Here is a 26,368-nt window from a genome sequence, read left to right as displayed (position 1 = left end):
ATGGTATGAACACTCTTTTCTCCATGCATTCCCCTTTTGTATGTGTTCTTGTCTCTTTTGTACAGAGCCTAAGCCCCATGTAATCCCCATCCAACTGTATCCTCTGCCATCACCTTGTCTGTACCCTGTAGCACTCGATATATTTTCCTGCACTGTGGCCAGCAACCTTTCCTCTGCATTTATGTGTTCACTTGTGTGTGATGCATCTTAGGGAAGATGTTCATGAGGCTGTCTGTCAATACAGGAAAGGAAATAATGATGAAAAATTAAAAATTAGCACTGGATATCATATGCCCTAGACTGATAAGAATGAATTTTATCAGTGGCAACACTTTGCTGGGTCATAAGCTACAAGATCACTGGAAGACAGGAACAGCAACCCATAGCTCACACACTGTGACAGGTTTCATAACCAGTGAACCAGTCCCACAAATAAAATGCCATCATTTGACAGCTTGGATCCTTAAAGAAGATGAACAATTGGCCCTGGGCTACCCACCTGAATGAACAGCTAATGCCAACAGCTTCCAGACAGGAAGGGAATAAATGCCTGTCACTATGGAGGAATGTGTGGCAACAGGAGCATGGATAACTGGCACAAATCAGGGCATCTACACCCACAGACAATGACAGGAAATGTTCTCTGACAAAATTAGTATTGTGGGTTGCATTACTACCCAGTCCCCAAGTTCATATGTTGACAGCTTAACCCCAGGCATCTCAGGACCTTGGAAACAGAGAACACTGATATTATCAGTTGGGAGATGGACATGTTGGAGGACAGTGGGCCACTGATCCTATGTGGCTGTGGCTATGGTTTCAATGTTGTCTCTTCTGTAAGTTCCACTGAAATGCAATTATGTCATAACAATATTAAAGGTAGGACCTCAAAAAAAGTTATTAAAGCATGTGGATCCCATCTTTATTAATGGATTAATGCTACTATTCTGGGGAAGGATCCTTATAGACAGACAAGTTTGGCCTCTGGTGCCTTTCTCTAAACTAAGTGATGCCTTCTATTGTGTTATAACCTAGTCAAAAGGCATTCACCAGATGTTCTGGACATCCCAGTGTTCAGAAATGTACAGATAAACTTATGCTCACTGTCTGTAATTAGCAGTACAAATGGTCTAAGACAAATGCTATGCTTTTGAAAAGGGGAGATTTGGACACAGAAACATGTATATAACAGGGAATACTGGGTAAACTTGAAGACAGAGATCAGAGACAGATGTGTTTATAAGCCAAGGAACATCACATTGCCCAGGAGATGGCCCTGAAGCAAAGAGTCTTCCTGGCACCATTTGTGACTTCTAGACCTAAGAACTATAAGAGGAGAGATTTCTAACATGTGGGACACTCTGCTGGTGGTGCCTGCTGCAGCAATGTTACATGTGGGACACTCTGCTGGTGGTGCCTGCTGCAGCAATGTTACATGTGGGACACTCTGCTCATGGTGCCTGCTGCAGTGTGCTACAGAAGTAATATCTTAGGGCATGGAGGGAGGAACCCCAGCCTTTATGTTTTTCCTTCTAAAAGGTCTTTATTTATATCCTAGGCTGTCCTAGAACTCACAAACCCCCAGTCTCAGTTTCCAACCACTGGGATTACAGGTGTTTAGTACTGGTCCTAGCTACTACTCCAAGTTTTAAAGGGCATGGATACCAATGGTTTCATGAAAGAACTGTGGTAAGTACAAACTTGGAGAAAGGACAGAAAGTGAGCCATAGTAGTGAACTGAGACAGAAGTTTGGCTTGGACCACCCAGAGAAATGCTCTTGATGGTCTCCCATTTGAAAAAAAAAAAAAAAAAAAAAAAAAAAAAAAAGCAACATCAACAAAGCCATCAAAATGAAAGTTGTATTTAATGATGTGAGGATAATACTTTAATTAGTCTTCTTTCCTGAGACTTTGTAGCACACAACTTTTGGGCAAAACTCTTGACTAAGTTAAGATGTAGTACTTGGCCTGTGACCATTGTGTACATTTGGAGGCAGAGAAGATGATTTTAAGACTTAAGCAATGGGCCAACTAAAACATCAGACTGGTCACCAAAACCAGATGTCCATCTTATTGTCATAGTGGATAATTATTCCACTGGACAGAAATAGCTTGGCACAGTGAAATGGCTCTTCAGGTAAAAGTGCTTGCCTGACAATTGAGTTTGGTCCCTGGTTTCCACAGTCATGTGGCCTCTCCAACACACACACACACACACAATTTTAAAATTAAAATATTAAGGGTATCTTGGTGAAGCAAATAAATTAGAGTATTAGTCAAAGATTAATATGGTAGGACGAGGGAGGCTGGTAAATTAAGAGAACTCCAGAGGATCTTGGGTAATGAGAATAAATGGCAGGAGACAAATGAGACTTCTTCCTTTTGTTTCCTAGAAGAGAGCCAGTTTCATCAGTGAAAATAAATTCAAGCAATTAAAAATTTTTCCCTGAAATATATCAATATGAACAAGAGAAGAGGATGCCACTGACAGTTATCCTAACTCAAGAAGAAATGAAAACTGAGATCTACCAAAGCACCCACAGAACTGAAAAGAGAGGACAGGAGAAGACATGAAACATTGACGACACAGATTGTGGAGGCAGGACATGGGCAGATGAGGTCTCAAATGGTTAATGTGGGGCCAGAGAGATGGCCCAGTGGGTAAAGGTGCTTATCTGACAGACCTGCAGAGCTGAGTTCAAGCCCTGGATTCCCATGGTGGAAAGAAAGATTCCTGAAAGTGCCCGCCCCCCTCTCTCTCTCTCTCACACACACACACACACCTTAGAAGGCAATATGAACAGTCCCAGTTTAATTAATTATTTTTAAAAAGGAAATTCACTGAATGAAAATAAAGTCAACAATCTGTTTTTTAAAAGAAATAAATTCGTACCAAGACACTGTGCTAGATGGGTTGGGAAAGGTCTGTAATTTAACCTACTGATGTGATACCAGAGCAAAAAATACTCCAGGTTCTTCCACCTAGTGAATTCTGCCTATCTGGCAAGGCTAGGCTTAAGAGGCCCCATTCCCTGTGACCTCTTGTCCAGCTCCCCTGACCCCTCGCTTCCTCGGGTCCCTACCAGCTCAGCATTTATGGCAAAGCACTCAACACAATGCACATGGTTTGTTGATCTCCAAGCATAGGTAACAAAAACATGGCGATTAAAAGGAAAGTGTCATTGACCAGGAGGAGAAAGGAGGGTGTTCCACCCACCATCCCTTCACCCAGCCAGGTGTATTCGGTCAGAAGACTTAGGTTGCCTGGAGAGGCGGGCATACTGGGCCTGCTACAAACAGTGGATGCCAACACCACCCTCTGCAGTCTGGAAGCTTCTTCCCACAGGCTACAGGAATCAGCAGCAGGATTTGGGATTAGTGGTGTTTTCTGCTTGTTTGCTTTGTTTGGTGATAGCTGCTGAGAGAACTGGGGACAGACTGGAAGAGAGGGAGCTTTGAGGCTGGGAGCAGACAAAGGCCACTCCACAGTGTTTGCCAATGGGAGGTGGAGTGTGCTTTTCATGTGCTTTATTTCAGTATTAAAATCAGCAAGTTTGCACTGCGTTCATATCAAGCAACAAAAAAGAGCCATGGCTTCCTTTTCTCCCCTGCTCTGGCGCCCTTCCTCTCCCTCCTCTTCTCCACTTTCCTTTTCTCTCTAACTTCCTCCGTATTTCCTTCATTCGTTGCTCTCTTCCTATTTTGTTTTTTTTCCCCCTCCTTTCAGAACGAGGGTAAACCGGAATAAAGTGAAGGTTTGTGATTCCAAAGAGCTCTAGGCCGAAGCACCATCAGGACACAGGGTCTTCATGCAGGAGTGCAGGGAAAAGGAGCCAAGGGCTAGAAGGGGCGCTAAGACAAGTGGCTGGGAGCTTGGGGTTTCACAACCGGGGAGAGGAAACAAAGATGAGAGACCGGCTGAGGGTGTGTGGCGTTCTAGACCATCAGCATATGAGGTTCACTCGGGACACCAGAGCTTAAAGTGAAGAAGCCCCTCTCCCTGGACACACACAGTGGACACCATCAGCAGGCCAGTGACTAGCCCAGTAGAAATGGATGAAAGGGAGCAGCGAGAGCCCAGGTGTGCTAGGGGCTTCTCTGGTGGTAAGGAAAGAAGGTGAGGGGAAACTGACCGGAGTAGACCACTTAGAATTATCCCACTATAAAAGAGAAGAAGAAAACTTGAAGTTGGTGGTTCACGGGAGAAGTTCTTCAAGGAGGCTGCTTCCTGACTATCCCCACATCTTCCTGTCCCCACATCTCCCCCACCACAGTAGACGTTACCTCCAAACTGTTAGCCCAAGTAAGCCTTTTCTTACCTAAGTTGCCGTTGTTGAATACTTGATCAGAGCAAGGAGAAAAGCAAATAAAACACATGTTTGGGGCCCTGCTGTAATCACTGAGTACAGGGCAAGCATTCATTGCTCAGAAATACAGAGCAATCACACTCTATTATGTGGACCCCTCCCTGATGCTTCTGGGACTCCGCCCATGATTACTCATTGTATATGGCAATGGTTAAATGGATTGAATGCAGAGAAAATGGGTAAGCCAGAAGAGTCAACGTTAGAGAAACAACTCAGTTTAGGATAACCTGACTCAAAAGAATGGGAAAACCGAAGCACAGGCAAGAAAAGCAGCTGGCTGACATGTTACACGAGTGTGGGCAGTCCTTCAGCTCTGCTCTCTTAATAATTAACTCCTACACGTTGCTCTTCCTGCCTTGGAGGCTGATGGACAAAGAGGCAAATTAAGGGCAGAATGCTTCTGAGGTGCACAGGGCTGGCTCAAGCCTCCCTCCTTTATGTCTTCCTATAAGCCACAGGGATATAACTAATGCTTGCACGCCCGCCATTGCTTTGGCCTGGCTCTTTTCCTGTTTAAGCTTTGAGAGAGAGAAAACCAGGAAGTCCTGAGCCCAGAGAGCCTTCCCCAAGCAAGGTCTTTCTGGAAGAGGCCTCTCAATATTGAGATCCTGTGGTGGTTACTTTTGAGAAGGCTCATTTGATCTCAGATACAGCATCGGGGAATTACAAAATGATTTTTTTCAATGTCTCTGTTTAGGCTAGAGAGATGCTGGTCAGGAACTGAAAGTAAGGATAAGCAGCCAGCCACAGAGCTGCACACCTATCGTGCTCACTATTGGGAGGCTGAGGCAGGAGGATCATTTGAGCTCAGGACTCTGAAATCACTGGGGACAAAGCTCCTCCTCCTCAAAAATGAAACACAAGAGTTCTAACATTTGCAGGGAAAGAATTTTAAAGATACTGATGATCAATGAAATTTTTATAGAAAGTCTTTTGGGATTCTGAAGAGCAATATTAAATTATTATTATTGTTGTTATTGTTATTGTTGGTGTGTGTGTGTGTGTGTGTGTGTGTGTGTGTGTGTGTGTGTGTGTAAATCTGGAGTTCAGAAAAGGCTTCAAGTCCCCCAGATCTGGAGTTACAGATATTTGTGGAACACTTAGCTTGTTACATAGGTGCTTGGATTTGAACTCTGGTCTTCATGGTTATGTAGCAAGCAACCTTAAATATGGAGTCCTCTTTTCTATCCTAAATTATTACTTACATGTTTCAGATGGGAAACTTAAGTATATAGAATTTTTTTTCATTTTTCACTGTATTATATACGCTTTGTTCAGTCTGCACTAAGGGCTGGATCAACAGCAAGGATCACAGACTGTTCTTGATCCATGTCCAAGCCTGACCAAGAGAAACAGAACGAGAAGGTCACAGCACTGCAGAGAGGAAACCCCTGCAGGTCACTGACCGTGGCATGTAGGAAGAAGGGGAATGTGAGAAAGACCCTGGAAACCTGGCAGTGGAGACACTGGCAGCTTGTGCATGAGCAGAGGCCGCCCCCCCCCCCCCCACCACCAAGTGCATTCAAAGGTCCAGGCAGAGTATCCCAACATCACATGTTCTCTCAAACGAAATTAGCCCCAGTGCAGGAGGGTTTTTCAACAAGTGTCCCATAACTGTCTAGAAATGAGCAAGTCACACGTCCTCTGTTAGGTGTGATTCAGACTTTTAAAACACATTTCATATGTATGTATGTGTGTGTGTGTGTGTGTGTGTGTGTGTGTGTGTGATAATATGAGTGAGAGAGTGAGAAAGAGAGAGCAGGTTCACATGCCACAGAACATGTGCAGAGGACAACCTCAAGGGTCAGTCATCTCCCACCATTTGTGGGAGTGTCCCTTTATTGTTCTCCACTGAATACAGCAGACTAGTGGCTCATGAGTTTCTAGGGGTTCTCCTGTGTCCACCTTCCACCTGCCACGGGAGCACCGGTGTTACAGATGTTTGCTGCTGGACCTGGCTCTGTGTAGGTTCTTGGTGTTCAACCTCACGTCCTCAACTTGGCACAGAAGCATTTCTTCTTGAAGCCATCTCTCCAGCCCATGACTTTCCTCAAGCTCATCTGCAGCTAAGGACGACATATTAGGATCTCCAATAACCAATGCAATCAGTGTATTTATAATGGCGTTTGGGACTTGGAGCCATCTTCCCTACTTTAAGTCACTGTAAAAGTCTGATCGTATCTTAGCTTGTATGATGTAGGGTTGGCCTGCTCTGTGCTTTATTTCTGGCTGGCAAAATAAAGTTTCAAATTATAGCCATCTCCCTATGGGAAAAGATAATCCAATTTATGACTTTCCAAGAAGAATCCAGTCCACATTCAACTCTAGGACACTCAGCCAAAGAAAATGATGGGACCCCCGTGGTTCGACTCGTTTAAATCCAATTTGTGTGATGTGCTGGCCATTATTCCATCGAGAGAGCCCATCTGCACAGAGATGGGGTAAATGCTGAGGTTCTGTGCTGCTGTTTCTGTAGTCCCTACTGCACCATTACCTGCTCTGGAGGCCAGATACTGGACACTTCCAGCAACTTCGCTGCCACAAGAAAGCATCATTTTTCACAATTTACATGAAGACTCCTCACAGGGAAGAAATCCTTTAATTGGCACTTTTTTTCTCCTGTAGCATTTAAATATCAGGCCAGCTGGATCCCCACAGCCCCTGTGAGTTTAATCAGCACGCTCTCCCTAGAACCTATAGTCTATAATCACCCAACATGTGAGCTACATCTGTCACCCAAATCTGGTGATGCTCGTCTGTCATCGTTAGCGCTCCACGTCTCGAAATGAATCATCCCACGGCACCTCGGACGCTCTCATTTTGTAAAAGGGTCGTAAGGGAGATGGTGTGTTTGAGCTGAGGCGCCTTCCGAACACCACAGGCTTATCGTCCTCCTAATGCTCCCTTACCTCAATTCTTGTGAGCAACATTCCTTCAAGGCTCTAATTATGTGACTACTATACAAGTACAATTCCCTCAGCTGTACTCCAACTTGATATTTCAGTCCTTACCAAATATACCTCCAAACACCAGTTTTTCTTTTTTGGTGTTATGTGTCTGGTGTGTGTGTGTGTGTGTGTGTGTGTAGTAATAGACAACTGGATGACTCTATATAAAAATGTCACTTTGCTCTGCTCCCCTGCTTCAGCCACTGTGGTCCGTTAACCCAGCTTTTATTCTTCAAACCAATCCAATGTGACCAGGAACCTGAGTCATCTTTGTATTAAACTTGGCATCAAATAAAACATTGCTAGGACTACAGTGTGTCATAACAACAGAGACACATTAGCTTGAAGGTCCTTGAAGCTCTTAGCCTGTCCTGTTGAGGAGACAGGAAATGTGTACAGAACAGTTAACGGGGGGATGTTTCCCAAATGACAAGTCATTTGTGTGGTCACAGGGAGTGTTAACTACCTAGCTGCCAAGGAAGTTCAAGGCTGCCGTAAAAGAGCATCAAAAGGTAGACACGGCCCCGGGGATATGACTTAGCTCATAAGATGTTTACAGTGTGGATTCCCAACAACCTACATAAAGGCAAGGTGTGGTAACACACATCTGTAACCCTGGAACTGGAGGCAGGGGAGAGACAAGAGGGTCCCTGAAGCTCACTGGCCAGCTAGTTTAGCAGAAGCAGGGAGCACCAGGTTCATTGATAAACCCTGCCTCAAAAAACAGGGTGGAGGGCTAGGGAGGTGGCTCCATAGATAAAACAATAGCCCACTAAGCATGAAGACCTGAGGAAGGGTTGCCACCAACCTCGTAAGAGTTGGGTGAGTGTGGCAGTGTGTCTACAATCCTAGTGCTCAGGGTGCAAAAACGGGGCCTCCAAGGACAACTGGTTAGTTGGACTACCTGAGTTCAATAGTTGAGATTCAGCAAGAAACTGCCGCAGAAAATGGAGAGGCACGGAAGAGGACATCTGCTATCAAACTATGGCCTTTGGGGCCTTCATGTGCATTTACACACATGTGCTCCCTCATACATGGTAACACATATACACAAGGCAAACAGACTTCACATATGGACATACTCAGACCAAAAAAATAAAAAATAAAAATAAGATGGAGAGCAGCTGGGGAAGAGAGCTGATGGTAACCTCTGCCTTTCACATGTATGTACACATACACATGCACATGCATCTACACAAACATTTACACAGAGGACATTAATATGTTTCTTAATGTATGAGAATGCTGGGGGTGGGGTGGTGGGGTTTAAAGCACAATAACATCAAGATAACTGCAAAGCACAGGAATTTGTTTAAAAAATCTGTATTATATTTTATTTATTTGGCATGTGTATGTGTGTGCACACATGCATGTGCACATGTGCTACAAGTTTTTAGGGGACAGCTTTCTTCTTTCATCCCTCAAGTTCCGGGGATTGAACTTGGGTCATTAGGTTCAGAAGCAAGTGCTTAACTTACTGAGCTATCTCACTATCCAAAAACACAGGAATGCATGAACCATGAAAAATCACATTATCAACAGCCTTTTCTCACAAAGACAGTAATCACACAAATGAAATAAATGATATCCAAGTGCCAGGGGCTCTGACTACCATGGAGCAGGCGTCCAACAGCTGTTTTTTTCTTTTTTTTTCTTTTTCTTTTTCTTCTTAAGCTCAGAGAAAGAAATTCACAGGGTTGAGGAAATTAAGGAGGGTTGGAGTCTGAACAGGCCCTTTGCAAACACGGACAGCAATTGCTTACAGGCACATCTACCTCAGAAGGGATTCCAGATAAGGAGGCATGATTCCCATAGCAGTTAACCCACCAAACCTGACCAAAACATTTTGTTTTCTTTTTAGTTTACAAAAGGGAATAACAGTTGGGGGACATTCTCTAGGTGTTCGCCACCAGAAACTAAATATTAAGCTTTGCTGGAGAAAGAGACATGGAGAATAGAAAAGAATTAATTAATAAGTTCTCTCTCAGAATTTTCTCTCAACTGTTTTGAGAAGTTCTCTATCTCTCTCAAACAAATGAGCATGAGGATTCTCTAGTATCCAAGTCAGGAAATAAGTTTTAAAAATGCATAAAAGGAACTTTGGTCTTTATTCTCCTGGCAAGGTTGGGCCAGTCATTTTCACTCTGGAAGACACAATGTGTCTCAATGAGTTGCATGGACAGCAGTTAGTTTCATTCTGAAGATGATTATATACAGTTTTTCCCAGATTATTTGTAATTTTAGGACTCAGAGAAGCTGCATTTTCAATTAAGAGTTGACGATCCACTTAAAAGCATGGTATGGTGAAAGGCTGGTGGGACACCCCCCCCCCCCCCCCCCCGTTGGTGTACATAAACGCCAATATCAAGTGGTGGTTTGGTCATGTGACCTCCCACCAGCACACACAAAGATAGAACATGACCATAAAAAGCAATGGACTGTGCCCTGGCTAGCTAATTCATGACAGCAGATCCAGATCGGAATGCCAGTTGGAATTCCCTTCTCCTTGCTGGCAGGGATCGCATACACAGCTTTGTACAGACGATGAGGCTCTGTGCAGAAAAGACCACTTCTTTTCTGGCTTGCTGAAGTAAGAGCCAAGAAGTGGATCTGAAGAAAAGGCCCCAGCAGGCTCTTCCAGGGCATTTAAGACTGGGTGAATGAATCAGCAACTTCTTTTTAGATTTGATTTTTGACTCAGGCCTTAAGAGAAAGATCTTGTAACCCTTCCAACTTTTCCTATCAGGTTTACAATGACAGGCAAGAGGCCATTTAGTTTTGCATTAAAGAATGATAAATAGATGATAATTATTTTTATAAAGATTCCAAAGTGATTTTGATGTGGAACAAGAAAAAAAAAAGGATAAAGGAAAATGCCTTGGTTAAATAAATACGGTTTTTATCCTTTATGTGGCATTTATCACCAAGGCTGCTTGGCATTTTAACAAATTTAGGATGGAGTAGTTGATAGAACAAAGGACAGCATCTTTCTCTGTGAACCTTCACCCCTCAGATAACCTCCCAGATCCCCAGCGTGGGATAAGCTCCTCCCTTCCTTTGACAGCCATTCATTATCTGATCCAGGTCTTACACAAAGAGAGATGAGCTAATGTGTGTTTTATCAGATTAAAAACAACAACAAAGCCACCCTGAGTGACAGTTCAGCAGGACAGGATCTTAGCAAATCCTTTTTGCCTCCACCCCCTCCCCACCACCAGCTTCCAAATAGCTATAAAGCTACCAGTCTCAGCCAGAGCTCACAGCTCATCACCGCTTTATGCTGCTAAAGCAAACAGTCTGGGCAGAAGACTGTCAGCATCTCTCTTTTCAGATCAGCCTCCCCACTGCATCCTGATAAGCCAGTGATTAGCTTTCCTTTTGGGATTCAGTCCTGTCTGCTTAGCTTCAGGCTGTCAACTGCAGCAGACCCTGATAATATCATACAACTGACGCCTCTCTTTCCTTCCAGGGTGTTTTATTCTGCATGAACCGGCATCTATATCCGATGGGGGCAGCAGCCTTCAATCGCTAGCCAGGGTGCAATTATCAAGGTCATTTTCGGGCCATGTGTAGCAACATTCGTATGAAAAGCAGAGGCTTCCTTCTGCCTTGTTTCTCTGTCTACAACATGAAACACTGCCCATAAGGCTGCTGGTTATAAAAACCAACCTGCTAAGCCAGGCACAGTGGTGCATGCCTATAATCCCAGCACTGGGGAAACTGAGGCAGAGGAATTGCCATGACTTAGAAGTCAAACTGGTATATATAGTGAGTACCAGGCCTGCCAAGGATGCACAGCAAGACTGCTTCAAATCAAACCCAAACCAAGTAATATCCAGCCCTCTATCAGGAAGACATGTTTTTTTTTTGACTTGTTGCATGTGTATTTTATTTAGCTTAAGCTTGTATGTTTCTCCAGAAATTAAAAGCATGCATTACTGCCTGTGGGTGCCTTTAAGTTGATCGTGAAGGGAACCAACCCCTTCAGCAGTAACAGTGAGGGCAGAAATGTGCACATATTCATGAAATGAGCACCTTGTGCCAATTTGAGAAAGAGCCACCAGTTAGATTTGGAGGTGCTGTTCCTCAGAATGGTCCACCCAGACTGCTTGGAAAAATGACTATGGAATGAAAATACAATTCAGCACGATAGCATAGGTAAAACATGAACATGTTTTACTTTTTTTTATTTCTCTTATAGTTTTTTTTTTCTGTTTTCAAGATAAATGAAAAAATATTTTAAAATTCCATTAAAATATGGGTGGCTCATTCTATTTAGTGCCTGATATGCAAACACAAGGACCTGATTTGGATCCCCCAGGACTCATGAAAAAGTCAGGTGCAGTGTTGTGTACCTGTAATCCCAGTGTTGAGGGGGTAGAGATAAAAGGATTCCTGGGGGCCCATGGGACAGCCTACATAGCATAGTCAGGAAGCTACAGGTTCAGTGAGAAACTGTCTCAAAAAAAATGCAAAGGGAAATTTAGGAAGATACTGGATGTCAATCTATGGTCTCCATACCCCCCTCAACCCCATCCCTTTAAAAGAAAAAAATCCTAATTTTACTTATTGCATTGTGTTCTCTGTCACACGGGCCCTGAGAGCAGAACTTAGTGAAACTAATCATGGTTAAGTCCTTCAAGATTTAGCAGAGATGCTGTGATGTTTTCTGGGCATGGGTTTAAAAAACACTTTGGAGTTTGGCTTTGTTCAGTCATTTGCTTTTCCCTTACAATTTCCAGACCTGCCACTAACACCAAGTAATTTACCCCAGACATGCCCTGAGATCAAAGCCACATAACTACTTTAACATTATAAAATACTGTGCAATGATGCGACTTCTTATGGCCCCAGTGAACCACAGACAGACAAGGATGGACCCACTACATGGGAAAGAAGCTACAGTTATTTGTACACACACAGCTCTATTCATATACAAATGTAATAAACACATTCATTGGTGGGATTTTTAAAGCTGTGATGGTTAATTTTCATTGTCAACTGGATTTGGAGTCACCTAGGAGACACAATGTTGAGAGCATGTGTGAAGGTATGGGAAGATTTAACTGAGGAGGGGAGACCAAGCCTGAATATGGGCAGCACCATTCCACGGGATGGGACTCCAGATTGAATAAGAAGGAGAAAGCAGCTGGGCGGTGGTGGTGGCACACAACCAGCACTCGGGAAGCAGAGGCAGGCAGATCTCTGAGTTCGAGGCCAGTCTGGGTCTACAGAGCTAGTTCCAGAACAGCCAGGGCTACAGAGAAACCTTGTCTCAAAAAAGCAAACCAAACCAAACCAAAAACCAAAGAAACAAACAAAACAAGAAGGAGAAAATAAGCTGAATGACAGCATTCATCTCTTTACTTCCTAACTGCAGATTCAGTGTGCCCAGCTGCCTCATACTCCCACTGTCACGCCTTCCCTGCCAGGATGGGCTGCACTCTCCTACTGGGAGCCCAAATAAATCTTTCATTCTGACTTGAAGTTGCTTTTGTTAGGCGTTTTGTTATAGAAATGAGAAAAGCAACTAATAGTAAAGTGTTCTTTGTCTTTTTTTGGATGGCTGAGGAAATGGAGTACCAGCCTAGAAAACCCTTATGAATATGGAAAAACAATACATGTGTTCTGTGATAGACTTCTCTACAGCCAGATCAAGTGACCCACTCTAGTAGTCTTAGATACTGGAAAAACTTGGGAATTCTTCCTTCTATGAATACGAATGTATTAAATTTTCTAGCTTCCCTTGCAGCTACAAATGGCCATGAAACTAAATGAAGGTGACATATGCTGCTTCCAGGCCTGGCTCACTAAAATGTTCTTGGAACTAATCCTGCATTGTCTTTCCTAAGTCAATGCTGAGGATCTAACAATGGTGAAGGACTCAAGAGAGCAGAATCTCACTTCCTGAATGACCAAAGGATGAACCATCACAAATACCAGAATAGACCTTCTATAAAAAGAAAACATCTGCTCCGGTGAGCCTTTGAGATTTGGGGACATCTTACTAAAACAGTTGGGTTATCCTGACTAACTAATCTTGGACTCTCTCTAAGTCACCTGACCCTTTCATGCTTTTTCTCATCTAATCCTCATGACCCTAGAGATCATTATTTATATTTCAAAGATAAGAACACATGGCTTACAAGCTTTAATTGCCAAACCCCAGGCAGGCTACTTAATAAGCTGGTTTGGCTAGAGTGCCTCAGTGGAAACATTTGGTGGATTTAGCCTGGTTAATTATCCAGCAGCTACTTAGAAAAAGACAGAAGATTCTTAATGTCGAAGACTCAGCAACACTTTGTTATTTTCGTGTTTGGATTAGTGGAGTTAATGTGTACAAGACCTGGGATTCAAGTCAGGGTGGGCCAAAGTCCTAAGTTTCTACTCTTGAATACCCTTATAGATTTCAAGCTGGGTGTGCCCAGTACCATTCGGGACACCCAGCACTAGGGAAGTGGAGGCAGGAGAATTAAGAGTTCAGGCCAATTTTGACTGCATAGCAAGTTCAGAATTAGTTTGGGCTATATGAAATTATATCAAGAAAATACACACACAAGTACACACACACAATTCATTTCCTTAATTGATAGATAAGAACATAAATATTATACGTCATTATGTGATAAATATGTTTCAATAGATACATACATTTTATATATATATATATTATAATGTTTAAATGAAGGTAAATGCATCTATCTCTGCAAACATTTGTCGTTTGTTATTAAGTCTTTTAAAATCCCAGGCATATTTACAGTTCCTGGAGTTCTGTAGCTCTCATGAACCTAAATGATTAGGTGAAGGTCCTACTTACTGCCTGCAAGGCTTTCTTGCTTGGTTTAAAATGAGTGAATACTAACAAATTTAGAGGATGTTTCAAGCAGTAGCAAATCCTTATGAAGGTGTGCTGAGCAGAGAGGCTGTGCTGAGGGGTAAATAATCAGAGATGAGAAGCAGCCAGCAGGAAAGCTCTGAGTCACCTTTCCATTCTTGTTTTTTCAGGCTGTGCACACAATGGAAGGAAAGAATGTGGCCTAAATTCCTGTTCTCTGCAGAGGAAGGCACTGTTTCATCTTAACATGGAAGTCCAAGGAATGGGGTTGCAGCTCAGAGGTAGAGTGTTTGCCTAGTATGCATAAGGTCTTGGTTTAATTCTCAGCACTGGTGATGAGGACAAGTTCAAATAAAGACAAAGAGAGACAAGAAAGAAGAGCTACACACACACACACACACACACACACACACACCCTTTGACAGGGCCTCACTCTATAGCCCTGGTTGGCTTGGAACTTCTTATGTAGATCAGGCTGGCCACAAACTCAGAGATCCACCTGTCTCTGCCTCCTGAGTACTGGGAGTAAAGGTGTACCATTTCTGGCCTGGAGAAATCTTCTTGGGAGAATAAAATCTAGAAGACAGAACTACAATTTGGCTATAGGCAGTGTACTCCAAAGGTCCTCATGAAAAGCTTGGTCCCTGGGATGGCAATATTGGCAAGTACTGTAGACATTTAGGAGGTAGGGCTTTATTAGAGGGCCTTAGATCGCTGGGAACATGCCCTTCAGAGGGCCTGTGGGACCCTCATTCTCTCAGCTTCCCAGTTCTGGATATGAATGGCTTGCTCAACACACACTCCCATCAGTGCCCTCATCTCAGGCCCAAACCAATGAGGCCAATTGATCTTGGACTAGAAGCTCCCAGATCATGGTCCAAAGAAAACATCGCTTCCTTTTGTGAGTTGAATGGATGATACAGTATTTCATTATAGAAATGCAAAGCAGCTGGCTGGCATCCAATGACCATGAATCAACTTCTGTGAAGCTGAAAATTTTAGTTTCCCCCATATATCCATGCACATTAATCCTACACACACACACACACACACACACACACACACACACACACACACACACACACACACTATTGGCAGGTTTTCAAAGCACATGAATACAAGAATTGCTGGGGGAAATGTGTACAGCATATGCCATAAGAAGGTGTGTGGCGCTCACACACAGTGGCTGTGGTCGCCACATCCAAGTCCTTCCCACCCACTCCTGCAGATTAATCAAGGCTGGATGGTGGGGCCTGGGTGGGGGATATCTTTCCTCCCATGGCTGCAGAGTTCCCCTGGTGATGTCATCCTTAGGAGCATCACCCTTCTTAGGCAGTGGAGGCAATGGTCCATTAAAGGCTACATGGGTAGCTCAGGCTGAGACTTGGTGGTCACTCATGTTAGAGGTCATTAAAGACTGTTGCTCATCTCGTCCAGGTGAAAAGAGATGTTTCAAGGCCGCAAATAGAAAACGTTACTTCTTCCAATTCGAGTAGCCATTATCTACAGTTTTATTTAGACACAAAACTATAAATGTTTGTGCAGTGCACCTTATGTGCACTGTCTTTGTAAAGGACTTGGAGTGGTGTTATGATTTGGGTACAGTTTGAGTGTGGTTCCAGGAGTTCATGTGTCAGGAGCTTAACACTCAGAGAGATGTTGGAACCGGTAAGAAGTGATAGGTGGTGGGGAGTAACTGAGTCCCCTGGGAAGCTGCCTTCAGAGGGATTTATCCCCAGTACCCATGTAAGAAGAAGCCAGTGGCATACACTTACAATCACAGTACTGGGGAGCTGAAGGCAGGCAGATCCTTGGGGCTCATTGCTCAGCCAGCCTAGACTAATTGGTGAGTTCTAGGTCACTGAGAGATCCTGTCTCAAAAAACAGAAGGTGGTCAGCACCTGAGGAACAACACCTGAAGTTGACCTCTGACCTCCATATGTGCACACACATGCATGTGTATACACACACACACACACACACACACACACACAGAGAGAGAGAGAGAGAGAGAGAGAGAGAGAGAGAGAGAGAGAGAGAGAGAAGAAAGAATGGCCCCTCTTCATCAGCAGCTCCTCTCTTGCTCTCCCTCCTCCTCTCTCCTCTCATGGTCCGGTTTAGTCCGCCAGCCATGTTCAGCCTGGACTCTTCCCTCTGCCTGCTCTTCCCCTTCCATCTACAATCAAACTCTTCTCCATACGTGAGGAGCAAACATGGCCTCCTCCTTTGGTTCACTTGTCTCATCCACCGGCAAGTTCTCCGGGTGATGAGAAGCAGCTGGAAGTGACTGAAATGGATCTGAGCTTGATGGAGGATGGGGAGAGCAAGCCACACTCCACAGGTCAGCCTGGGCCAGCAGGCTCCCTGCTACTTTGAGACACTTTAGAACTGTGGGTTCCCGGGACACACTCCAGACTTACTGACCTGGAAACTCTGTAAATGAGGCCTAGCTGTAACCTAACAACCCTTCAGGGAATTCTCATACACACCAAAGCTTTGAGGCACTCTGCTGGATGTCAGTGAGAGGGGAAATTACAGCAGTATCCTCTCCCTCCTGGAACAAGGAAGAAATCACAACACAAAGGGACAGATAGGCCATGGCTCCCATGAGAAGGTGCCATTTTTACTGTGGTAATAATTTTTTTGCTTCTAGAACACATACTAGGAAGACCAATGCCCAGCCTTATACTGTTTTCCCAGCTTTGATGTGACCTCCTGAATCTGCCTTTTGTCAGATGAAGTTCCAGCATAGTGCTTTGGGTTAAGAGGAAAGGAAGTAGAGGAAGGGGTCAGACAGAGGGGTGGGCACCAAACCAAACCAAACCTAAAACCAAAAAAACCTCAAATAGCTCTTTTAATTTTACCTACTGATCCTGTTGGGCCTTGCTACACCAGGAGCCAGGGAACCAACGCTCATGGGACATTTCAATGCATACCTCCCTTAACACCATCTTTCTACCTTTTACCAAGAATGCAGCAGAGCAAGAAGGGAAAATGGTAGATATCCAGTACACCAAGCCAGTATCCTTGACCATGGCTTGTCTTGGAATGCCAATGTCCCAGTGCATCAGTTCACATGAATATATTGTAAGGATTATGTCCTTAATTACGTTACCAGCCTGTGACAGCGTCCCAGCCAAAAAAGCGGACGTGCCCTCTGTGCCCTCTCTTTTCTGCATTTCTCCTTCCATATTCTCCCCCCTCCGTGTGCTCTCGCTCGCTCTCGCTCGCTCTCTCTCTCTCTCTCTCTCTCTCTCTCTCTCTCTCCCCCTCTCCCTCCCAATAAAGCTCTAGAAAGGTAACCATGGCTCATGACTCCACTGGCATGGCCGCCACAAGCACTTAACCAACATATATTCCCTGTTCCCTCTCTTCTTGTGCTAGAGAGTGAACCCAGGGCCCCACTCATGCTCAGTATATGTTCTATCACCAAGCTACACCCAAGCCCCTTTGGTTTGCTCATTAGTTCTAGTCATCATCTGCTATTTACAGAGTGAGCTTTCTCAGTGCAAAATGGCAAGGTCAATGGAAAGGATTCTTGTTCTAGGCTTAGAGCACCCATGCAATGGAGCCCCAGAGAGGAAAGTCTGCTCTTCCTCCACCTTGGACTCAATGGAAACCACTTCTCCCACTTCAGGCAAAGGCGGCAGGCTAAGGCAAGAGTCTACAAGGCATTTTCACTTTTCTATTGCAAAGCTGGGATGGAGAGGCCAAGAAGTAGAGTTTATCTAGATTGGAGTCTGGGAGATATCCATGTTTTCAGACCTACCCAGGTTTTGTGGTAACTTCTTTTACACAGAAGGAAGAGGAATGTCCATCTCAGGTGGGGTTTACAACTCCAGTTTACAAGCTAGAATCACTCATGGAGCCTTAATACTAAAGCCAAGACCATTCCACAGACCAATTAAGTAGGAACGCCTTGGGGTGGGACCCATGCATTGGTACTTGGGATGGGTCACCCTCAAGGTCAACTTGACTAACTTTGGAATCACCCAGGTGACACATCTCTGGGTGTGTTTGTGAGGGTGTTTCTAGAGAGATCTAATTGAGGAGAGAAGACCCACTCTGAATGTGGGTGACACTATCCTATGGGCTGGGATCCCAGACAGAATAAAAAAAAAGAGAAAGCTAACTGAGAACCAGTATTTGTCTCTCTTCCTTCCCCATTTGTGGATACAAGTGACCATCTGCCTCACACTCTGCCACCATGCCTCCCTGCCATGATGGGCTGTACCCCCAGGCTGGGAGCCCAGATAAATCCTTTCTTCCTTAAGTTGTCTTTGTCATGATCTCTGTGACAGCAACAAGAAAAATAAGTAAAATTTTTCCTTAAAAAAAAAAGCACAAGACTTTCACGAGTCCAAATCAGGCAAAGTTCCAGCACTAATAAGGGGATGTCCCATTCCTCATCAAGAAGCTATCTGTAATTGACAGAAAGGAAAATCCATTTCCTCCAGCTGAGTGTCCCTGGGTATGCTTTTGTTTGGTATTTTTTGTTTTATTGATTTTGAAGTGGTGGGGGAAGGAATACGATCAAAATACATTGCATGAAAAATTAAGTTGATTTTTTTTTAAAATGAAAAAAAAAATCCAGATGACTTCATCTTCATGGCCCATTCCTTGTCAGGGAAGGACTTTCTAGAGATGATTGAGGGTATCAGCAACTTTCTTTCCTTGTTGCTGTCACAGAGGTCATGACAAAGACAACTTAAGGAAGAAAGGATTTATCTGGGCTCCCAGCCTGGGGGTACAGCCCATCATGGCAGGGAGGCATGGTGGCAGAGTGTGAGGCAGATGGTCACTTGTATCCACAAATGGGGAAGGAAGAGAGACAAATACTGGTTCTCAGTTAGCTTTCTCCTTTTTATTCTGTCTGGGATCCCAGCCCATAGGACAGTGTCATCCAACTTTAAAGGAACCAAGTCCTGGATTCCCAGGAGTTTGCCCAGTGCAACCTTTTCGATTTTAGGAATTCGCTTTAGAAGTCAGAAGCAACAATTGCCTTTGAACTACTTTGTCATAAGGATATTCAAATTTTCTTTTTTACTGATATAACTGTTAACAAGCCTTAGACACAAGATAATCAGAGGAACAATGGTTCCTTTCTCATCTCCTGATCGCTGTTAATAGATCTACATTTTACTAAATGATTTCATTATTACATAAAGAGCCTGGTAAAAATGTTATTATGAAGTTGGTGAAGGGAATGTGGACATTTCCATGATACCATGTTGGTAGCCTGGCTACTGGTGGTAGGGTCTGGGTTTGGAGAATGGGGGAAGGTAGTATTTACATCATGTACTGGAAAATGGAAAAGATTCCGTGACCATCACTTTTCTTAACATCTGCTCTTAACTTTTTCATTTGTACATGACAATTTACTCTGGGTATCACACAGAACCATTATGATGGATTAAAGGTTATCAAAATTACTACGTGGATAGTACTGTTGCAGTGAGAAGTAAATCTTCTAATATCTTTGTGTGTGTGCACACTTGTGCTTGTGTGTTTCTTGGAGGCCAGAGGACACTCTCACAAGTGTTATTCACTTTTTTTGGAGACTGTTTTTCATTGCCCTAGAGTTTGTAGATCAGGCTAGCCTGGCTGGCCAGTGAGGCCCACGTATCACCCATCTCAGCTTCTCAGAGCTAAGATTACCCATATACAATACCATAATCTTTTTTTTTTTTTTTTTTTTTTTTTTTAAACATGGGTTCTGGAAACTGGTCTCAGTTCCTCATGCTTGCAAGACAAACACTTCACTTACTGAATTATTTGCCCGGTCCTTAAATATCTTTAATCTAAAAAAAGTTAACCCACATTTCTATGGCAGAGAATGGCATGGTGGGATATACACAGGTCCTTCAGACTCACAAAGTTTCTAATTATTATATTATAGTTGGAGCACCCCTCAGGAGCTTACTGAATGGTACTGAGTCTCAGACCATATTCAAGACCCAGTGAGTCAGAAACTGCAGTGAAGTTCCCAAGCCATGGCCAGCACAGGGCACTGGGAAGTGCTGAGTCAGCATATCATGCTACTTAGGATGCAAAAGCCACCAAAGGCACACTGAGGATTTCCAGGAAATCAAAGACCAGCAGCCCGATCCAAGGGCAATGCAAATTTGGAACCAAAATTAGGGCAAGCTTTTTCTTACTCATGAAAATAGGAAAGAACAAGGTGTAGATGTCACATGCAAATGTATCTTTAAAATAGTGATGTCCATTGTCATTGTATGTACTTGGCCATAATCACAATTTATCAGTAATAAGAAGATATACTATAGGGGCTTTTGCCGTTGAAACAGGTATGAAGTATGATACACACACACACACACACACACACACACACACACACGTGCACACACACGTGCACACACACACACGCATGTGCGCACACACACATGCACATGGATACACACATAAACTTGTCACTATATATATTTTACATTTGTCACCACAGCTATAAAGATGGGAGAAATGCTGTACGGCAATCTAGATTAGAGATAGCATTAAGGGAAATGGCTCTTCTGGTTTCCTATTTGAGGCCTCAATCTGCTGGCTCCCTAGGCAGTCCTGTTTGTTATGATACCCTCTTACCTCCTGGGGTTGTTGGTACTGAGAGGCCATGAGAAGGAAAGCACGCTGGGCCTGGAAAGCACTGTGTACCATTTCCGCCTGCAAACAGAAAAGATGGCAGCAGTTTCAATGTTTGGGTTCTAAACAAGTACCAAACATATCGCTCATCCATCCACTCCACCGCAGCAGTGAATATAACCATAAAGTACGCAAACACATGTTCACATAAAAACTTGTGAATGCACAATCACACCATCATTCTTCATAATAGCCAAAATGTAGAAACAACCAAATGTCCATCAACTAATGAGCAGATTTTTAAAAAAAATGACTTAGCCATGAGATGGTCTATTATGCAGCTTTTAAAACAAAGTGCTGTCACAGGCTGTGACACAGGCAAGACTTCAAAACATTATGCTGAGTGACTGGAGCCAGTCACAAAAGAGCACGCCTGTGTGATCTCATTTATAAGAAATGTCCAGAATAGGCAGCTCTATAGAGATAGGAGAATAATGGGTGGCAGGGGCTAAGGGAAGAGGGATGGGGAGGAAACTGCTGACAGATCACAGAGGATTTCTTTTGTGGTTGATGAAAGCGTTCTGCAATTAAGGCTAGGGTGATGAATCAGTTGGTAAAGGGCTTGCCGCTGCGCAAACTGGAGGACTAGCGTCAAGCTCGCAGAACACATGCGAAGAGGCTGGGCATGGTGGTGCTCGCTTGAAATCCCAGAGGTGGGAGGCAGAGACAGGCAGATCGCAGAGGCTCACCAGCCAGCCTAGCCTACTTGGTGAGCTCTAGGCCAGTGAGATCTTGTCTCAAAAAACAAGATGGATGGCTCTTGGGAAACAACACAAGTTGACCTCTGGCCTTCATAGGCACCCACATCCACATAAATACCCAGCCATATGCATCCATATAATCTCCCTATGTTTCTCCCTCTCTCTTTCCCTCTCCCTCCCTCCGTCCGTCCCATTGCACATATAAACATGGGGGTGGTTCTTGTTCTCCAATCAGACAGAGCTGATGGGTTTTACATCTTTCTGACTATGTTAAAACCCTCAGAATCATACTCTCTATAAGTGTAACTATTAGGATATATGAATTGTATCTCAAGCTATTTGAAAGGCTTGACTCGTGGCTGGGCATGGGAATATACACTTTAAATCACAGTGCTCTGTGAGTTTAGGGTCAACCTGATCTACATAGAAAGTAAGTTTCAAGGCAGCTAGGGATACACAGTGAGATGGTGCCTTAAAACAAACAAACAAACAAAAACAAGTTTGGCCATCAAAGTTTTCAAAATGTGTCTCACTGGGACCTGATCACCTGGATCCACTCCCACCTCTACCCCCAACACAAAGGACTTGTACAGGTGGAATGCCCTGAAATACACAGTCATTTTTTTCTCATCTTCGATTCATAATTAAATAGTTCTAATTAAGTAGAGTAAGAAAAATAATTTTAAATATCTATACCATCTACAATTAACCTTAGTTAGCTACTCAGCATATTATTTCTATGTTTTAAGAAAAGCCACAGCACTGTTTTAGTAAGTGGAAGCAACTGATGTGTGGGGTTATATGTGTATGTGGTATATGTTTGTGTGGGTCCATGTGCACATACAGGCATGTGTGTGTGTGAAGGCTCAGGGTGAATGTCGAGTGTCTTCCTCTGTTGCTCTCCACCTTTATTTTTTGAGACGTCAGGCCTCTCACTAAACCTGATGCTCATCTATTCTAATAGGCTGGTTGGCCAATAATCTTCAGGGATTTGTCTCTCAGCATCTAACCTGCACCCCTCTCCTCGCCCAACAGGGCTAGGATTGCAAGCACAGCTACTGCGTCCAGCTTTTTAACTGGGTGCTGGGGATCCAAACCTAGGTCTTCATGTTTGCCCGGCAGGCACTTTACTGACTGAACCCTCTCCTCAGCCTCAGATCATGTTTTCTTCTTTTATTTTAAGGCAGGATGTTTCAACGATTGAAGTTTTACAGAAATACCAGACAACCTTTACCTCCTGGGCCTGGAAATGCTGAGTTCACTGGGATCACATGAATAGTGTTTTGTTTTGTTTTTTTCCTTGACAATAGATACAACTTCAATAAGTCTTACATACTTATTGGTTTTTTTTTTGTTTGTTTTTTTTTTTTTTGGTTTGGATTTTCCAGACAGGGGTTCTCCAGATGGGGGTTCTCTGTGTATCCCTGGCTGTCCTGGAATTCACTTTGTAGACCAGGCTGGCCTTAAACTCACATAGATCCACCTGCACCCTGACTCCCCAGTTCAGGGATTAAAAGCGTGCATTACCATGTCTGGCATTTAAAAAATTTGTTTTTAATACACAGATCACTTCTGCGCTCACTGCCTTTTCTTTCTTAATTTAACTCAACTCCTCTTTTATTTCCTTCTTATGGTTTCATCACCTAGTTTTAAAAAGCTCTCAAAAATCATTTGATAGCCCTGTCAGTGTCTTAGTGTGTCTTACTTTGATCAAGTCACCATGGGACATTTGTTTCTGTGCCCTGGTTTACTTTCTTTAAGGGCGCTAAAGTTTGGATCTAGAGTGGCTCCCCTTTGTGCGTGTGTGAAGGGCTGGCTCCCTAGCTTGGAGGGGTGTTGTGAAAGTGGTGAGACTCTAGGGTGATTTTCAGGTTGCTGGTGTCCTTGAAGAGGACTCTGGTACCTCAGGCTCTTACAGCTCTGATTCTATCACTCTGCCATCGTCAACTGTCTTGCCTTGAGACTAAAAGCCGCAGAGGCACTGACTGAGACCTCGGAAACTGTAATCCAGATGAACACTTTCTCCTGTTTAATTTAATATGTTAGGTATTTCATTGCAGTAATAGGAATTAACACAAAACATGAGCCTGTGCCCTTCTGGTTCATTCTGACACTGCCTGCAGGCACCATGCTGGCTCTTTTGATCTTGCTCATTATTTTGTGTGTACACTGATACTTAAAACTGTCTCATAAAACATGGGTGATTCCTTTAGTCTCTTGTAGCCATACTGGTTTCCTTTCTAAGCAACAGTTGGAAAGCAAAATCTTTATGATCTACCTCTTTTTATAGGGCCTGGTATGCTATGGTTTAGAAGTAAATATCTCTCACAGGCACGTGTGTTTAAACACATGATTGCCAGCTAGTGGTACTGTTTGGTGAGGTGGGGATTAGCTAGAAAAAGTGGGTCTTTGTAGGGTGGGTCCCAAGGCTGATAGCCTGTCATATCTGGGCTCCGTCATCTGCAGAGATGTGAACAAGCAGCCTCGTATGCCTGCTGTCACAGCTGTGAGCTGCTCTTCTTTTCATAATTTCCTCACCGTGGTGGGCTACATCCTTAAACGGCTAGCCCAAACAAGCCCTTTTCCCTTTAGTTCCTTCTTGTCAGACATTTGGTCACAGCCAAGAGAAAAATAATGCACACATGATGGCAAGGAGCCATCAGAAGGAGATGCTCAGCAGAGGAAGTGTCTAGTTGTTAGAGGTTTTGGGTACTGTTTGTCCTGGGGATTTTGTCCATAACCTAGACTGAGACTCACTCCATCTACTTGGGACACATGCCATTTGGATGGTGTAGTCCAATCAGGTTTTAGCTCATTTCTCCAGAGCAGAACCTAGACTTGGAGCTTATACATCTACAGAGTGAAGTAGCCCGTGGCTGTCTCTTCTGTTTCATATTACCCTTCACTGACTTCATTTTCTCTACGGCAAGTCTTTACAGGATGGGAAGAGTTAGGAATCAAACTGTTCATCGGTCAGTTACTGACACTGTCCTAGATTATGGAGTTTTTGGTTGGATTATTATAGAGAAGTGTTTTTATTGACAGGTCCTCATACTGCAGCAGTATGATTTGGAACTCACTGTAGCCCAGGCTAGCCATAAACTTGCAGCAATCCTCTCTTCCCAAGCGGTGGGAAGACAGGCATGTATCTTCATGCCTGACCTTGGATTTCGTGTTTTAGAGTAATTTTGTATTCACAGTGAAACTGAATTCAGAGTAGCATTCCCATCTGCTATCCACCCCTACCCCTACACACACTTAGTCCCTCCCACTTGAGAGTTCTCTCTCATTTGCAAGGTTCCCCCCCCCCCCCCGTTCCTCTTGGCTTTTTGCTCATTTGTGGAATAGAAAATACTTTGCCTGAAGGAAGCCTCCCTGAAAAGAATGATTCAGTCTTATGTACTCTTGAGTTATACTAATGTTAATACTCTTTTTGTTTACTAATTTCTTCTCTAACCTGCTCCTGTTAGCTTCCTGTCTGTTTGGGGCAGTTTCTACCTCTGCTGAATTGGATTGGACTTTCTGATATAAAAGGTGGGAATCAATTTCATACATTTTCAAAAACACATTGCTACAACAGCAATGGGAAGATTAGGTTAATTTCATTCCCACGTCAATATTAGGCTCTTTTCTAAGCTGGAAGGGTAAATATAACCAGCAATGGTGAATCTCTGTTATTCTAGCTATTATTTTGCCAAACTGATGTCTGGCAATTTTTACAAAACACTCCCAGTGTTTTTACTTTACCATAATTCTCATCTAAGGATTTTCTTCCACCAAGAAAATGTTTGAATTGAAATCAAAATTGATAGGCCACTTATTTCAAAAATCACAAATCCACCCCATCATTAACATAACAGACCCAGTCTTATGAATGTTTTCTATAAGTCATTTTGAAGTTCACCACTGTCCCTTCTTTGTCTCGGTCCTCTTACTGCTGAGGCTAAGTTGTTTAAAAATCTCATATATCAGATCTCTCTCAGCAAAGAGTAGAGTATTAAAATTTCACCAGCCTGGAAGCCATAATGACTCACGAATATGAAGCTTCGAGCTGAGATGCCTTTTCCATCAAAACACATTTTTGGTGCCTCAAAAAGACTCTGTTATTGTCTAACGACCACATAGCTCAAAAGGACTACCAAACACAACTTTCTACGGCTTGGCTATAAATAAAATACCTGCCCTTCTCTCAGCAACGGCAACGCAGAGGCACCATCCCCATCTAAGACAAGCAGTAGACTGATTTCCAGTTGCCATGGTAACGGTGATTCAGGATGGCCCAACTTCGACAGTTGAACTGGCAGCTCAGAGGTGGCATTAGCAATATTTTTTTGTAGTCATCCCACAATGAACACTGCCATTAGCCTTTTCTGCTTTCCCTAGTGACAACATGGAGCCTGCTGCTTGTGAAGTACTTGGTTGGCAGGTCTGACTAAGGAAGATGGGCAATTCCATTAATTAGCTCCTTCCTGAAAATGGCCTTTTGCTCCACAATAGGGGCTGGGGTTGGGGTGGTGATCCATGTCAGATCTTTCTTTTGACTTATGTAGAAAATGCCTTCCTGGGGGCTTGAGATCCTGCTCTCAGTTCCCTGGAACTCTGGGCATAGTCAGCAAACTCAAATGCACATTCATTTGGAATTCCATCAGTTTTACAAGTATTTACAAATTTGAGATGTTCTGATCCATTTGCATCTTCGTTCTGGAAAGTTCTGTTAGTTCCCTTCACCAGATAGCAATCGATTTAGGGGTAATTTTTCTGAACCTGCTGAGTCTGGTGACTGGAAAGGGAAATGTTTGGCTCACTCAGGCTGTTGCACACACTATGAAAGAAAAAGTCAAACGTAGGGACTTTGGGGAT

The 26,368-nt window shown here is 43.5% G+C and overlaps 1 protein-coding gene across 1 annotated transcript in view; it reads right to left on the bottom strand.

Moving 5' to 3' along the window:
* Positions 1–26,368, bottom strand: part of Cap2 (cyclase associated actin cytoskeleton regulatory protein 2) — a 143,868-nt gene that overhangs the window by 64,111 nt on the left and 53,389 nt on the right. The window contains exon 4 of the mRNA XM_036189137.1: positions 20,751–20,828. Within this exon, the coding sequence (XP_036045030.1) occupies positions 20,751–20,828 (78 nt within the window). The remainder of the gene's footprint in view (positions 1–20,750; positions 20,829–26,368) is intronic.

The sequence above is a fragment of the Onychomys torridus genome, chromosome 5 (assembly GCF_903995425.1).
Source record: "Onychomys torridus chromosome 5, mOncTor1.1, whole genome shotgun sequence".
NCBI classification, from domain to species: Eukaryota; Metazoa; Chordata; class Mammalia; order Rodentia; family Cricetidae; genus Onychomys; species Onychomys torridus.
Note: the sequence above shows the minus strand (reverse complement) of the source record. Positions and strands in the feature narration are given on the sequence as shown.